General features: G+C 37.8%; 3 protein-coding genes across 4 annotated transcripts; all 3 read right to left on the bottom strand.

The window, feature by feature from the left end:
* LOC104738893 (uncharacterized protein At1g03900) lies at window positions 190-1834 on the bottom strand. Its single transcript, XM_010459105.2, has 3 exons — window positions 1247-1834; window positions 637-900; window positions 190-539 (listed from the first exon to the last, which is right to left on the bottom strand). The coding sequence occupies exons 1-3, from the start codon at window positions 1739-1741 to the stop codon at window positions 465-467; spliced, it is 834 nt and encodes a 277-aa protein (XP_010457407.1). The 5' UTR covers window positions 1742-1834; the 3' UTR covers window positions 190-464.
* Window positions 2096-4141, bottom strand: LOC104738894 (12S seed storage protein CRD). Its single transcript, XM_010459106.2, has 4 exons — window positions 3771-4141; window positions 3248-3513; window positions 2674-3090; window positions 2096-2599 (listed from the first exon to the last, which is right to left on the bottom strand). The coding sequence occupies exons 1-4, from the start codon at window positions 4069-4071 to the stop codon at window positions 2222-2224; spliced, it is 1362 nt and encodes a 453-aa protein (XP_010457408.1). The 5' UTR covers window positions 4072-4141; the 3' UTR covers window positions 2096-2221.
* LOC104738891 (12S seed storage protein CRB) lies at window positions 5430-8604 on the bottom strand. 2 transcript variants are annotated; one of them, NM_001302979.1, is given in 4 exon segments: window positions 5430-5988; window positions 7031-7459; window positions 7785-8047; window positions 8152-8450. In NM_001302979.1, coding segments are annotated over 4 exon segments (1371 nt in total). In that variant the 5' UTR covers window positions 8435-8450; the 3' UTR covers window positions 5430-5592.

Below are 11328 nucleotides of genomic sequence, written 5' to 3'. Positions count from 1 at the left end.
TGCCACGTCATTACGATTTTTCCTCTTTCCACGTCGCCACCGCCACGTCAGTATTCTAGTCATCACGCAACATCAACTAAATACGACGGCGTATTCTGCTGTATATTTTTTGTTTTTGTACTATCTTTCTTGTACATTTGCTTTATCTTCAGTTTAGGAAATTATAAGTACGTAGAAACAAAGAAGAACTTATGAAAAATCCTCTTTTAATATATATTAATATCTCAGTGGTCTAGATGATAATGATTAGTGATAATTTCATAATGTAACAAAGATGATTGTAAGGGAAGGAAGAAAGAAAAATAAAACAGAGGGAGTATGGGATTACAAAGAAACACAACATCAAACTTACCAGTAACATACATCAAAAAGACTGTTGGCTTTTCACCATTGTCTCGTGCTCTCAAGTCACAAGAAGATGAAGCCGGACTTGTCCACCAACTTAAAATTTTACACTCCATAGATCAGAAAGCTGCCCAACCTGATGCAGCTCCTGTTGACTTGGTCGATCCTGATCCCGCCGTTGAAGGAAGATTCTTCTGCAGAGTATTACCATATCAAGAATAATTGAAAGTAACTCACCAAAAAATATATAAATGCAATATTAAGAAGACAAGTTTTTGTTTTTTTTATTACCTTAAGCTGAGTTAGATCAGATAGAGGCTCGTTCCTGCGTCTTGTGTTATCAATTGAATCTTTGCAGCCATCAGATGCAATCCTTGACGCGACGGGATCGTTTGGTGGTGGCGGTAAAGGTGACCTGGTTATCCCAGCAGCTTTGGGAGGTGGCGCAAGTGCTAGTGGTTTTGGTTTCCCGGTTCCTGAAAGAGCAGCTGAGAGCATCCCAGTGCCATTTGTTGTTGGTTTGGGTTTCACGTTGATTCTTATGGTTTCACCTTCCTTTAAAACACACAACAAACAAAACAACAACCAAATGGTAAGATAGAATTTTAGCATTACCAAGATAAACAAAACCAAAAGATCACTCTCTTCTACTAGGAACGGCTTAAACAAAGATCTTAGTTATAACAAGCAAGAACTCCAATCACGTCAAAAACTAGAGCTTACGAGATAGATTGGGGTTCATAAATCAGGGACACCAACAAGATAGCAATGAGAATGATAGTTGTACATTGAATCAATCAATTCTACATAGATCTGATAGCTTCAATCAGATAGATAACGCACTGATCTCTTCTTATCTTAATTAATAATCCCTTAAGGTTTACGGAACAGATGAGTTTACCTTCAATCTGTGATTAACGGCGGGATGTATATCGATATGATTATCGCTCTCACTCGTTTCTCCGGTCTCCTTCTCTTTCTCCCTCCTAACGTACTTTTCATGATCCGATAACGCCACATTGAAATCAAAAGCTTCGTTCCTCTCAGCGAACCCTAGCCCGATAAACGCATACTTCCCTCTCCCGTCATCGATCCTGAGAACGAAATACCTAGACGAATCGAGGGACGGCTCGACGGAGTTCTCCCTCCGTCCAGGATCCACGAAACAGGCAGCGAACAGATCGCCGGAATTCGAATCCTCGAGACGGATCTCGCATCGATCCTTGCACGATACGACGCGGAGCCTACCGGACCAGATCTTATCGGATTGAAGCCACTCGCCGCACTTGTATCCGCCGGATGTGGTTCGCGGTGGGATCTTGTAGACGGAAACCTCTCGCACCACCAGAAGTGTGTGCTCGAATGACTCTTCCTCTTCTTCTTCCTCGAACGACATCGAAATCTGCCAAATCTCAGAGGCCCTGTCTCTCTGACGAGTTTCGGAGATAGACGCGTGTGATCGTTACGAGACTTTGAAAGCTTTTTTACGAGACCAGACCGGAACCTCTTTCTTTTTTTTTTCTTTTTTCTTTTTTTTTTTTAAATATTTATTTTTGGTTACCATTATTATCCTTTTAAAATTTAATTTAAATACACTCTCTAATCAACGTAATCATAAAAGCCAAGATGTGTATATGAGTGAAAAAATTTAATCTGGAAAATTGTGTTCAGCTGCTTAGTTCATTAATCATAAATAGGTTGATTAGTTTAACAATAAGAAAATTTAACATTCTATAATTGTCTTTCTATCAAACTTAAATTATTGCCATTGAAGCTTTATGAAAGTTGGTTATTACTAGTCACATATTTATTTATTTCATTGACTGGAAAAAACTAAATAACATCATCGATCGTAATAAGAAGCAAAAGCAAACGCTTAAGAGGAAGAGCTTGGTGTCATAGCCAACATTGCCTCTTGCTGGCTGAACTTGATCCTTTTTGCTTCTTCCTCGGTCACTCCATACGAGGCTTTGACCACATCCAACGGGACTGCTCTCAAATACGATGTTTGCCCGCTGAGCGTGTTAATGTAAGCGTTGTCGTTGGTCTTGAACGATATCCACTCAAAACCCGTTTCACCAGCGGTTTTCACAACCGCAAAGCCCTGTGGAATCACAAGTAGTTGACCTTGTCCCATTTGCTCGTTGAACACGGACTGGCCATTGTCGTCCACCACTTGTATCTTGGCTTGACCGCCTGTGACGTATAACACCGTGTGCGCGTTTGCGGTCCACTGTGGCAACACCATTCCTCCCTATATCCACGAAATTTCATTATATGCAACAGAAAGAATTGTCGTTTTGCCCGATTTCTAAAATTGATACTTACGCTGTAGAGATAACCTCTAACGGCGTTAAGTCTGACTTGACGTAGAACGGGGAGATTGAGGCTGTTGAGAGTGCTCATTCTTCCGGCTCGTGTGCTAAAAAGATCGGACCGTTCTGGATCGTCAATATTCTCATGAAGCCTAGCCGTGCAATAAGTCTCTTCGATGCCATTAGCAATGCCATCTTGCTGCCACTGTCGTGGCTGTGGGATGACGAAATGGAGCGGACCGTTTGCTCGGACTATGTTTCCTCTGTTGTCCTGCTGGTTCTGAAGCTGCTTAGCAGTCTCGGTGTCGACTTTGAATGCTTCCGCGATTATGTTTGCGTCAAAACCGCTGAAAGCATTGTTGCCTGATGGCCAGTTTAATGGTTGTTGTTGCTCTTCTTCTTGTGTTCTGCTCCCGGCTAGTTGGAACATCTACATATCCACGATTATTCACAACATAATTACATGCATATGTGTTATATATAAATCCCTGCTTAGTCAATCACTCTTTATTCAAATTGTGCTACCCATAATTAATAAAGTATGCATGCAATATAAATTTGGTATTCTTCTTGAATTTGACAATTACCCTAGGGACTTGGTCAAGCTGGTTTTCTCTGTTGGTAACATCAAGAACGATGACAATGACAACATCGGAATCTCCACGATTGTACCACCACTGTGAAACTCCCGCAAGCGAAGCAAACACATCTCCTCGCCTGAAGTTCTCCAACTTCTGGTGCATGTCCTCAAAACGTCGACGCCGGTCGCCTCCTCCTCCTCCTCTTCCTGATGCTTCAATATCTTCATAAGTCTCAGGACAACCAGAAGCAATCGTTCCCATCACTCCTTCTCCTGCAAACAAAAAAAAAACAAAATTAATTCCACACTTTGAGATTTTTCTATAAGTTTGCGAGTTTTTAGTTAAATTAAAAGAATTTATCATCAACAGGAAAAATAATTCTAAGTAAAATAGAAAACAAGATATAATTTTTGAAAGTTTTTGTACAAAAAGTTTAAGTGCTACATTATAAGAATTCACTATTATAGAAAGTATAAAAAAAAAGGAATAAAACAAATATTTTGGTATAAAGATGTATTTATTTCCTTACCTTGGACAACGTAAGCGAGAGCAGGTGGGCTAAAGAAAGCTGGCAAAAAAATGGAATTGGACTGAAGGGTGATGCGAACCACTGTCACACCGGCGCATTGGAGCTCTGGGCTCATGTGGTCCCATACTTCCATCTGACCGGCTTCAAACTTGGTTGCCTGGGCTGGAGCGAGGCTGTTGATTTGGCTAAAATGGCATGCGTTTGGAAACGGCGTCTCTTGCTGGCGTGCCTCGCCGCCATGGAAGAAGAGGAGAAGTGAGAGTGAGACGACGGTGAGAAGAGAAAACAAAAGCTTATGCATTTTTTGTTTTTCTTTCGTATAAAAAATTTAGGGGGTCGGATAGTGGTAGGGATAAATGGTATTTAAAGGAGGTGGTTAGTGTTATATACCTGGTTACATACAAATGAATATGTGTATTTTTCTAAAAAAAAATGTAGATTTAAACTGATTTAATACCATCATTACTTCATTAGACTATTAAATATGGTTTTTAATCATCAATTACTTTGTAGGTGCATTATTAAATTTACTTTCGACTTGAATTTTAGTAAATCAATGGACTAACTTATAAGGTCTATTTACTTCTGTCCATCTGGATTGCTAATAAATATGTACTGAAAAACGTCAAGATATCTTATGACTGCATATAATTATATATATTCTGTTCATAAATTAGTCAGTAAATGGTTGACAAAAAAAATTACTCAGAAAATTTGAGGTTAAAGTATATATACTCAAGATTGACACATTGTGATAGCAATGGCCACAGCAGTCAGAGTGCATGGCAATGCCACAGTCTGTATTCTAACACATCATCTTGCCATGTATGACAAGTGTCCCCATGTTTGTACATTTAATCATTCAATGTACAAGAACGAAAATGACAATAAATTGTGTGCCTTTTAGGTTACTTAACTTGATTAATTGATGCTATATAGTTTTTTTTTGTGGTATGAATGTTAATATAACGACAAATTATAATAAGATTGATGCTATATATAGTATTTCCTTATAAAATAAACGTATTTAATTTAACAAACATTAATTCCTAAATCATAAGTTTTGGGGTTCGACTAATGTGAACTTATTATTAGCTAGATAAATGGTGGTTAATAAATATTCCGGTTATTAGTGCGTAATTGTTCTTTGTTGCTCTGGCAGTATAATACTGCTAAAATCATGCATGCATCCACACACGATCGAGCCATCATGTGCGTTTCAGGTTTTCATCAGTCTTACATATACGTTTTTGTTCTTGTTTTTGGGGTCTAAATATTAAGTTTGTTCGTGAATAAAAAGAGTGTAATAACACTATGAATATTAGTAGATGCATATGTATGTACATGTGGTAGTGTATAATTTTAAATTAATTTCCTCGAAATGCATATGGTGTACTCTATACCTAGTAATCCAAATTATAATGGAGTTTAACTAGTTAAATCTCGCAACGATATTAAATAGTCGATCAAACATAGGGATTTATAATATAAATCTAAAATAAAACCTAAGTTTTGTTTTACTACTAAAACTCAGTTCCTTGCGAACCGCGCATTCTAAAATTACCGAGATATAGTAACGTATGTGTTACCCAAAAAGTTCAAAGAAATTAAAAACGAAAGACTTTAGATTTTATTCAGTAACGAGTGACATGTACGGACTCAACGATCGCTTCTATACGACGTTCGTTGTTGTACGCTAGTCACTAGGCGTCCTAATAAAAACTCAAAACTTAAGCGTTGAAACTTCTTTTCTATTATTATTCTTATTATTACAAACCAAACTGTAGATTCAAACGCTATTCCACCACGAGCTCATCAAGCCTCAAACCCTAGGCCTTCCATAGCTCATCGGACCACTGCTGTGAGTCAATGTGGTCTCCATCGTGCTAAACTTAACCCGTTTAGCTTCTTGGGGAGAGATCTGAAACCCATTGGTTATAACCTCAAGTGGCAAACCTATCATGACTGAGGTACGACCCGCGAGTGAGTTGACCTGTGCGTTTTCGTTTGTCTTGAATTCGATCCACTGGAATTGTTCGCTTGTGGCACGTTTCATGACCGAGAAGCCTTGTGGCACGACAAGCAACTGTCCGTTTGAGATCTCTTGGTCGAACACTCTGTCTCCATTATCGTTCACCATTTGTATATGAGCCTTCCCGTTTGTTACGTAAAGTGCCGAGTTTGCGTTTACGTTCCATTGGGGTAGCACCATAGCATTCTGCATTCACGCGCACATAGACAAAAACAAAAAATAAAGTAGTTTTTGTGATTTTCAGTGACAATGTGACATTATAAAATGCAAAATATGTTATTTAACTGAAACGATTAAAAATTGTAAGATATATATACATATTGATCAAAACGATTTAGATTATTTCAAATTTTAAAAATTCCAAATCGGAGGAGTAAAAGTTTATCTTGGCAAATCAAGTATTTANTACGGACTCAACGATCGCTTCTATACGACGTTCGTTGTTGTACGCTAGTCACTAGGCGTCCTAATAAAAACTCAAAACTTAAGCGTTGAAACTTCTTTTCTATTATTATTCTTATTATTACAAACCAAACTGTAGATTCAAACGCTATTCCACCACGAGCTCATCAAGCCTCAAACCCTAGGCCTTCCATAGCTCATCGGACCACTGCTGTGAGTCAATGTGGTCTCCATCGTGCTAAACTTAACCCGTTTAGCATCTTGGGGAGAGATCTGAAACCCATTGGTTATAACCTCAAGTGGCAAACCTGTCATGACTGAGGTACGACCCGCGAGTGAGTTGACTTGTGCGTTTTCGTTTGTCTTGAATTCGATCCACTGGAATTGTTCGCTTGTGGCACGTTTCATGACCGAGAAGCCTTGTGGCACGACAAGCAACTGTCCGTTTGAGATCTCTTGGTCGAACACTCTGTCTCCATTATCGTTCACCATTTGTATATGAGCCTTCCCGTTTGTTACGTAAAGTGCCGAGTTTGCGTTTACGTTCCACTGGGGTAGCACCATAGCATTCTGCATTCACGCGCACATAGACAAAAACAAAAAAAGAAAGTAGTTTTTGTGATTTTCAGTGACATTATAAAATGCAAAATATGTTATTTAACTGAAACGATTAAAAATTGTAAGATATATATATACATACTGATCAAAACGATTTAGATTATTTCAAGTTTTTAAAATTCCAAATCGGAGGAGTAATAGTTTATCTTGGCAAATCAAATATTTCATATGTCAGCATTAAATTAAGCTAAAGCTTTTTGGAGCTTACGTTACGGATGGAGCCACGAAGAGCGCTAAGGCGGAGAAGCCTGAGGATAGGAAGATTGTAGCTGTTAAGTGTGCTAATGTATCCGAGTGATGGCTTGTACACGTCAGCATCCGACGGGTCATCGAGGTTTTCGGTACATCGCATTGTGCACAAAGTCTCCTCTAAACCGTTAGCTTTTTCCTGTGGTTGCTGGCCGCCTTGGCCGCGTCTCAAGGGTGGCCTAATGACGCCGAAAGGACCTTTGACCTTGACAATGTTGCCACGGTTATCTTGGTGGCTCTGGAGCTGCTGAGCCGTCTCAACGTTGATCTTGAACGCTTGAGCCAAGATTTCAGGTGCGAAACCAGTGAAGATGTTGTTTTGTTTCTGCTGCTGTCGGCCTTGTAGCCATTCCTGCCCTTGTGGGTTGTTTCCGGCTATCAAGACTGGCTGTAAACATCAAAAAATATTTGTGAACTTTTAAAGTGGGGAGATTTAAAGGGTAAAGACGTAAATCTAATTAACCCAAAAAAAAAAATTTCACCGAATTAAATTTCATGTAAAGTTCATAAAATTAGTTAAAGAATTAATGATTATTTTCTTAAAGTGAATACTATCACTGAAAGCTACTTAGTTTGAGATATATAAAGATTAATCGAAACATAACCAAACAAATTTTAGTGCTAACTCGTTAAATAATCTCTTTCAATTAATCAAACAAACAAAAATGTTGAAAAACAAATTAAAATTTTTTTTTCTTGGTGATTGGACTTACTCTAAGGTTGCGGTCAAGCTGGTTCTGGTTGTTGGCGAGATCGGCAGCTGCAACAAGAATGAGAGGCTCATTTCCATTGTTGTAGAACCATTGAGCCACACCAGATGGTGTCGCGATGGTGTCACCGCACCGTAGGTGCTCTACTTTCTGGTGCATGTCACGGAACCCTTGACCCTGACTCTGGCCTTGACTTTCTCCAAACACCGGTGATTCAATGAATGTCTCGGCGCATCCCGGAACCACTCTTCCCATTAGACCCGTTCCTATTAGGAGTGTTCAGGTAATTGCTCATTCGATCGGGTTAATGAAGTATATCTAAAGTGGGCAAAAAAGGTGGATCTATATATAGTATATAATAGAAACGCACCGTGAACAACAAACGTAAGTTTGCCGGCGTTCATGAAAGTGGGCAAGTAAAGACCTTGCGGCTCAATGACGAAACGCTCAAATGCGAAACCGGAGCAACGGAGCTGAGGTGCATGGTGATCCCAGACCTCGATGCGACCACCCTCGCTCTGGATTACTTGCGACGGTTCGAGCGCATTAAGTTGATCGAGCTGGCACTCATTGGGCCATTGTTGAGCTGTGTAGCCATGGAAGAGGATCAATAGCGTCAAAGAGAAAGAGACAATAGATGAGGCTCGACCCATTTTACGTTCTCTGTATTACTTTACTTGTATTTTGTGGGTTATGGAGTTTAGGTGTTATTTATAGGAGACTTGTTGTGTAGGGTTCTTCTAAAATTAACTCTGTAAGTTCTGTTCTTTAATTTAATAATCATTGGACAAAATCAACGAGGTTGGTAAAAGAAGGTTTGATTAAACTTTTTATGGAAGACTACATCATATTAATCTAATAATCTCTGTATGAAGTAATGTGTATTCTCGTTTTAATTTTTGGAGGGATTAAATGCGTCGAACAAATAATTTGAATTTTGAAATAATTATCACGAATGTAAATTTGGAGGGAGTAGACACATTTCAGTTTGCATGGCTCTTTAAAGTGCATGTTCTTACACATCACTACATCAGCATCAAATACAATTGTATATATTGAAAAACAGACAACGAGGAAACAAAACGACAAAAGAGTTTTATTTGTAAGAAAAGAACATTCAGAGTGGAGACTCGAGAGTAGTAATAATCACCTGAGAACCACGTGATGAGGTGGCGGACGCGACGAACGGGCGTGACGAGTGTGTGGCTGCATGCTGCTCAGATGACTCCACTTGGATCCGTCTTTCTAATCTGTTTTGTCTTCTTCTGCTTTGTAAGAAAAAACTTAAGCAGGGAACATCTTTCTAAACTTATGCTTCGTATATTGATTTTTTTAATGATTAGGCCTTAATTATCTAGATTCCGATTACAGAACATGTGTGCGCCTAATTTAGAAGTTAGCCCATTGAAAGTCATCTACAGACCAGTGTCTAAGCCCAATATTAGGCCCATACAACTCTGGGTGGATTTTTTTTTATACTTGTCTGTTCTCCAACTGCGTGCCGTTCTTTAAGAGAGACAACATGAATTTAAGAATTTTAGAACAAATTATATAAAAATATTTGTATTGTACATTATTATATTTTGATAAATCCTTGCATTAATTTGTTTGAGCATTTTATATGCTCTGAATGCATGATGTATATATGTGTGGATATATATAATATATTTTCAATGAATTTGGGTACGGGATAGATAATATTTTTGGTAATTAACCAGTTTAATTAGTTTTATTCTCTACTGACGAGGCAATTATAAAACTTATGGGTCTTCCACTCTCCCACATGCCAACTTGTGTTTCCCAGCTCAGCTGTCACTTAATCAGCTTGTCCACTCATTTTGTTCGTTTTACAGAACACACACAAATATTCTTCTACATACATTGATACATGCTACATGTCTACGCATCTATATGCTTAAAATGTATGTATGTACAGACTGTACTCATATTATGTATACTCTGAAGATGATATTTTCTTCAAAAAGGTTCGGACTTACTACTACTACTTCCTAGGACCTACTGTGTAGAAGATTTTACGTCTAAGAATTTTTCATTTTTTATCCTTTTCATTCCTCTATCGATTAATGTCCACCTTAAGTTGTGTTGTCGAACATTATCTTCTAATCAAAACTGTATGTAAATTCAAATTATAGATCCTCGATCTCATTACATGCATGTGACGTGGGCTCTACCGACGGATCCACCAACCTCTTATTCTATTCTAATATCCTTCTCAATTGTTACAAACCGGATCTTAACGGCTAATATATATGCATATGAATTCATACATATATACTATATCAATACAATAAAAGTTGGATGTGTTGCATTACTAGTGTAATACATCAGCCTCAATATTAAAGCTGGTATTGACACATCAGTTAAAAAGAATAACCAATAAAATTAAAACATTAATACAAATCAGCTCTAATTTTGCTTATTTGTCATCATTCCAATTATTTTAAAAATCTAGAGAATAAAATAAAAAAAGAACTCGAATCAAATTTCTCCATTCTCACTCCCAAATCTGACACCACAAAGTCCCGATTAGCGCTCTTGCCAGATTGTGAGGTTTGTTGGATTGTTGGTTTGTTGTTCACAAAGTTCTGATTTCTCTCCCAAGTCTAACTCGGCTAATGAAACATGAGATCCTCGCCTCTCTCTCTGCGAAACCCAAATCGCTAAACATGTAGACAATTTTTGAATGCCCGTTTGCTTTTTTGAAAGTTCAATGACAGATGAGAAGGAGATCATTGATGACTATATCTCAGATGAAGAAGACGAAGAAGATGATGATGATGTATCGATGGCGAGAGTAGCAACGAAGAAGATGACGATGAAGAAGAAGAAGATGATCGGAGTTTGAGGTATTTGTTTATTTTGGTGGTGATCTAATTTCTCAGATTTAATTCTTTAGTTTTTTTTTATCGGTTATGGATTTGTTTGATTCAGTGGAGATAAATAGCGAATTTTGTTTTACAAAGGGAGATTTTTGTTTTGTTTTACACTTATATCAGCTTTAATCAAGAAGTTTAGAGATTTTATAATGCCTTTCTCCAAAGAGGATTGGTAAACTCTTGTTTTGATTACTCACAAGTACGATAATTTATCTTTCATATGAATGACCAATGTGTATAAATACCGGTATGTATGTTTTTGTTTCCTTAAATTGGTGGTATAAGTAGAAAGGACTTGGGGGTTTGGTATATAACTTGAATGACTAATTTTGTTTCGATTGTACTTTTATTTCATGACCTTGCTTCATCATGATACTGCTCATATTGTTACAAGTAGTACTAATTCTTCCACAACATTGTTAAACTGTTCTCCTATCATCTTCTTTGCAGTTTAGAAGCAGTGGATGGTCACAAGATAAGTGTACGATTTCCTCTTTGTGTAAGTTTCTTTTAACATTGTCTTTTCTACATGTCTCTCTCTTTTGGTAAATTCAGTTTTTTCTATCTTTCTTTCAATTTTTCGTGTTTGGTATTTGCTTTAGAAAACCAAAGATTTTCATGCGTTGATCTAAGTGTGTGTATAAATAGTA

This window comes from Camelina sativa, chromosome 14 (assembly GCF_000633955.1).
Source record: "Camelina sativa cultivar DH55 chromosome 14, Cs, whole genome shotgun sequence".
NCBI classification, from domain to species: domain Eukaryota; kingdom Viridiplantae; phylum Streptophyta; class Magnoliopsida; order Brassicales; family Brassicaceae; genus Camelina; species Camelina sativa.
This window is presented reverse-complemented; position numbering and strand designations above follow the sequence as displayed.